At 39.0% G+C, this 5,616-nt stretch overlaps 1 protein-coding gene across 2 annotated transcripts in view; it reads right to left on the minus strand.

Moving 5' to 3' along the window:
- Nucleotides 1–5,616, minus strand: part of MLLT3 (myeloid/lymphoid or mixed-lineage leukemia; translocated to, 3) — a 259,223-nt gene that overhangs the window by 134,475 nt on the left and 119,132 nt on the right. Inside the window, exon 1 of one of the 2 annotated variants that reach the window (XM_015564734.1) lies at nucleotides 3,999–4,051. The exons of the other annotated variant lie outside the window; for it this stretch is intronic. Within the exon in view, the coding sequence (XP_015420220.1) occupies nucleotides 3,999–4,035 (37 nt within the window). The 5' untranslated portion in view covers nucleotides 4,036–4,051. Of the gene's footprint in view, nucleotides 1–3,998; nucleotides 4,052–5,616 lie in introns of those variants that run through there. 2 annotated transcript variants of the gene reach the window in all.

A 5,616-nucleotide genomic window follows, 5' to 3' on the forward strand; every position in this document is an offset into this window, starting at 1 on the left:
AGGAGGCACAGGCTGGCAGCTGAAAGGCCCTGATTGGCTCTTATCGCTGGCTAGGCCTAGGGACCCTACCTGTGCACAAATTTTATGCAGTTGGCCTCTAGTATGACATAACGGGCTAGGCTAAGTTATGCACAAGTATGATTAGAAATTACCTAAAGCCCATGCTGACCCATTGCAATACAGTGCTTCCAAGATGCCAAGTTAATAAGCTTCTGGTGAAAATATCATGCCCCATAACAAGGTACAGAAATTTCTACAAATAATAAAGACCCAGTGCACCAATTTCGTGCACTGGTAGGGTCCCTAGCGGCTGCCAGCTGCCGGCCGAGGACTCCCTCCCTTCCCGCAGCTGCCTGCCGCCAGCCAGGCCTCCCTCCCTCCCCCCAGCTGGCCCCGCCCCCTGGTCAAACTCACAGACGAACTCCCAGTCAAGGGGACAATTTGCATACTATACTTTTATTATATAGGACAAGAATTATTTTATCTATTCTCTTCCTTTGCCTCACCCCATTTCCTTTCTTCCACTGACTTGGTGTTTAAAAAGCAGGTTTAAGGTAATGAAATAAGCAAAGTGTAGATGTATAATATGAGAACTAAAATGAAATCAAAGATTAGTTCATTCCCACTGCTGTCTCCATTGAGAGCCAAAATATAGGCCACAAATTTGTTGGACATACCTGTGGCCTTTCCATTTCAATTCTTCCTCCTTCTTCAAAGGAAAGGGCCTAGAAATAAACAAGCATGTGAAATAGCTCCTCCACTGGCCTCTGGGACAAGGCCTCCACTGCTTTCAGTCCTGGTTCCTTGCCCTTCATAAGAATGCTTCTAGTTCTGGAAGTTTCCTTCCATGCAAACAGATCCACTTCAGTAATTCCTAGGCTGTGTTGTGCAAAGACAAATTTCCATATGGAAACTCAACAATGATGAATTGACAATCCTCAGGAGCCAGCCTGCTGCTGGCTTATTTCAAAGCTGCCTGTGCAAAAGAGGGTAAGAACTCCTTTTCGACCACATGTTGAAAAAACAGCCTCACTCTTCTAGGTTGGGCATTTCAAAACAATTTTGCTCTTTAAGACACTGGTATGTTTCTGTACAGCCCAATGATAACCAATTAATTCATAGAGTACTCATGTACTGACTCACGGAAGAAGCCTTCTACCCTTTTGGAAATGAGAAAGGGCTATCCACTAAAAACTCATTTATTCTAAGATCTCAGAGTGCCTCATGTAATGACAGGTACATAGCAGATGCTCAATTAGTTGCTTACTGACCACCTGTTAAGTGCTAGGTGCTGCAAATTCAAAAACAGCTAGAGCCAAGAGACCCTATTCCAAGGAAAACAAAAGGCAAAACGGTAAATAATTATTATAACACTAGTGTCCCAGTGCACAGACTCATGCACATTGAAAGGAAATAAATTAGAAGAAATATTTTAATATCGCTATTCATGTCTTGCTAATGAAAAGAAAGCAGGATTCTACTGAGTCTCCTATCTACCTACTCCAAATTTCTGTGAGGATCATATGAGAAGAGGCACTGGAAAATGCTTCACAAACATTTGGTTAAACTGTAAAATGTTTGCATCTGGCTACAAAACAAGTCAGGTTCCTGAGCTGAAGAAACTCCAAGGAGGCTAGTCGCTAGGGAGAGGAAGCCGGGCGTTGCTACGTGACGTCATTACCCAATGCCCACAGCAACCGTTTCTGGGCTGGGCTGGGCTGGGGGCCACATTTTGTGCCATGGGGTCTTGGTAGCATTGTCTGCTATTTTGTGGGCTGTGGCTTCAGGGTGGTAGCGGGCCTGTGTTCCACTTGGAGGAAGCCGAGCGTTTGTCAGCGCCAGGTCCGTGGTGCTGTTTATTTTTAAATGGCCAGTGCGCGTCATGGTAGCGCCTGCATTGAGTGTCTACTCCCTGGTGGTCAGTGTGCCTCACAGCTACCAGTTGGATGGATGGACACTTTGCCTTTTACATGTATAGATGAGAACTGCACTGCTGGAAGTAATGGCAAGGTATAGTGGTAGAACAAAAGAATGAAAGGGCCAGGGTGGGTGTCAAAGAAAGTATTTGAGAGATATTCCTAAAGCTAGTCCTTGAAAAGTATTATTGGTAAAAACAAGACAAAACAAAAAACACGATGACAACAGCAACAGCACACACACAAATTACTCATGATTCAAGAATAGGAAGTAAAGAGAGAGATTGAGAATGAGGAAACTATTGCCAGTCATCCTAACCAAGCCAACTTTTCCTTGATGAATTCTCTAGGAGTAGTTTTTGGGAAGTGAAATACTAATATACTTTTTCTAATGATGAACCTACCTATTTCAATCAGTTAACTAAGAGTGATTAAATCTTCAATTAAGATTCTTGGCCAGTTCTTGATTGAGTCCCCTAATTGGTGTCATATGCGCCAACATTTAGCTATTTTCCTCGAGAATTTGAAGGCTTTCATACCTAGAACAATTTATCTTAAGAGACACCTAAGGGATAGCCTCAATTTCCCTAATTATTTGATTTTGTCACCCCAGATGTCACTGTGAGGTACCTACTGGGAGTTAGAAAACATATTGTTCTTTACACACACCCCAACACTCTCCCCACCCCCAGTGTAAATCCTTACTCAATAATATATGACCAGTTAAAAATCTCTTCCACTTCTTAGGCATGGAGCTCTGGAGAAAATTCAGTTGTTTACATATACTTGGAAGAGGTTACAAGCTACTTATCAAAGTCAAGACTGTATATGAAAGGCTACAAGAACTTTTTTTTTTTTAAATCAAAAAAAAGAAAAGTTTCTTCCTTAGCACTAAAACATAAGCATGATCATTGATTTTGGCCAAGATCACACTCATGGTCACCCAAATAGTGACAACTTCAGAGAACCAAGTCTTAACTTCCTGTCATTACAAGGAGGAGGGGCAATTTTCTACTCAGTCAGAGCACATAAATACAAAAGTAAATGATTACAAGGGTCCATTACCCACATGAGGACATGATTTTTTTTAAGTGATTATGAATACTACAGAGCAAATGAAATGGGGAAAGAGCTGGCCGTCCGTTAAAATAACTGTGGTGGGCCAAATCCTCACTACATGTTATTGCAACCACAGCCTCATCTGTTTAACTTTCCTAGGATTTCACCACTAGGCTCAAACTGGCAAACTGTCTTTCGAAAGAGTACTAAACTCTAGGGCCAGATGGAACAAGGAGATCATTTAAAACACCTCTCTCTAGTTCAAGATGACCACACCTTAAAGCCATCCCAAATAAATAAAAAACTTAATGGCTTCTTAAAATTATGTAGAGAAGGCATTTTTAAATGCCTAACTCAACTGGTATTCATGTACAAAATTCAGTATTTGAAGAAATAGTTATTTACTTCTCACCTCAGTCGCTCCTGCTGTAGCTTATTCTTATTTTCATTTCATTTCAAGCTATATATTCTACAATTTTAAAATACTTAATGTATTGCAAGCTCTTTTCATCTCCAAACCTAGGAAGCATATTTCAAAATTTTCCCTATAATTTTTGGCAATATACAACTTGCTATTATTTTAGATATATTTTTTCTAAGAAATGTAAATACCAATTTGGAATTGGACAAATCCCTACTATTAACTGTCAACTTTATTATGCAAAATGAGTAACAAACTTTCTTAAGTCATTCAGAGAAGACACTGTTCATTGAGGAAGATATTTGTAAACAGTGCCTTTTGAAATTTCATCTTCTGATTTTTGGCATGCCAAATCCATGAGCCTCTCCCAACTCTACCGTCTAGGGTAGATGACTCCCCATCTCTTCGAAAGTTAAAGCTATAACACCCAGAGAGCTTTGTGTGTAGCTTTTTGCTAAATGTCTACACAGTCTCAGCACATGCTTCATCTGACATCTGAAATCTCTGACTTATACATGTTGAAGAAATGTGCTCCAAACTCAGTCTTCTCTTATCCTAAATTTAACCATTATTACAGATTCCTCTAGACATCTAGACATTACCTCCCAATCCAAGAAAGATTGAAACTAGACTCTTCATCGTCACATCTTCTATTTCTATCTTAATCACTCCTGAATTTAAATGGTGATCATATACATATATATACGGGAGGTTGAACAATAGTTTATCATAAAACTACAGAATTCTAATAAATCCTAGAGAATGCATATTGACTAAAATAATTAGTATAAGAGGCATTAAAGGACTGGTTTTATTATTTTTTTAATCCAAAGAAGAGTTTGAATGAGTATATATTTATTTCACAGGTAATAAACACCTCTCATGTCAGGGGACACCCACACATGTGTCCTTTCCATTACTTATCCTTGTTTTTTTCTTATACAAATCATTAATTTAACACATTATCCCAGAACCTATTGGGTGACTGTTTATATGCTAAAAGTAGATCTTCCACCCTCTGACCTCACCCCATCTCCAATTGTCTTTACTGAATTTAGAATTATACTTGAATATTCAGATGCTAAGACTTGGAATTGACAAAAAGTAAACCTGGCCTCTTCAGGTATGAAAAAGAAAAAGACAGCCCTAGCTGGTTTAGCTCACTGGATAGAGCGTCAGCCTAGGGACTGAAAGGTCCCAGGTACGCTTCCAGTCAAGGGCATGTACCTTGGTTGCAAGCACATCCCCAGTAGGGAGTGTGCAGGAGGCAGATGATTGATGCTTCTCTCTCATCAATGTTTCTAACTCTCTATTCCTCTCTGTAAAAAATCAATAAAATATATTTTTTTAAAAAGAAAAAGACAACTCGAAGGCAACAATTGTGAGAAATTTCAAACCCCTACATGTAAAATAGCAATCCCACATCCATTAATCCATATTAAGGCAATTGATTAGAAATGCTCAAAGACACACCATCCTGGATACTCATCACATCACTAAAAATAATTACAATTTTTAAAGTACATGCATGTGATTTTTTTAATGATAGATCAACAAAATGTTAACACACCATATTTCCAGTGTAAGATGCCACTAACTGTAAACAGATTCAACATTATGCTATACTCAGAAGAAAATTCAACCATGGAAACTCTAATTTTATATGGGTCAGTAGGCAAACCCCACTTAAAATGGAGAAATTAAAAATCTATGAAATACAGTAATGATATAATTACGGTTGGTCAATTATTTGTGGGCACGTAAACATATAATAAGAGATTTGGCTAAAGATGGTATGCACAAAGGAGCAATCTAGCAAAGCTGATCAGGGAGTGAAATCTTATCAAATAAATTTTATTTTCCTCGTGGTGTCACTATATTTTCAATTTATTCAAAATTTTGAGGAAAGACGTACTATGGGAGAATTCAAATAAATACTCCACCATGCTCTCCAGTTTATTCTTTTAACCCTTTGCTCTTCTTTTTTTTAACACAGATAGCCATTCTACTGCTGGGCTGGAAGAATTTCCCCATCTACACTGATAAAAGAGAAAAATGGTAATTGGCGTATGACGCTACCCTTTTCATTGGCTAATCAGGGCTATATGCAAATTAACTGCCAACTCAGATGGCAGTTAACTGACAACAAAGATGGCGGTTAATTTGCATATGTAGGCACAATGCAGGGAGGCGAAAGGGAAAGCAGGAAGAAGCCCCCTG

This window comes from Myotis davidii, unplaced genomic scaffold (assembly GCF_000327345.1).
Source record: "Myotis davidii unplaced genomic scaffold, ASM32734v1 scaffold197, whole genome shotgun sequence".
NCBI lineage: Eukaryota > Metazoa > Chordata > Mammalia > Chiroptera > Vespertilionidae > Myotis > Myotis davidii.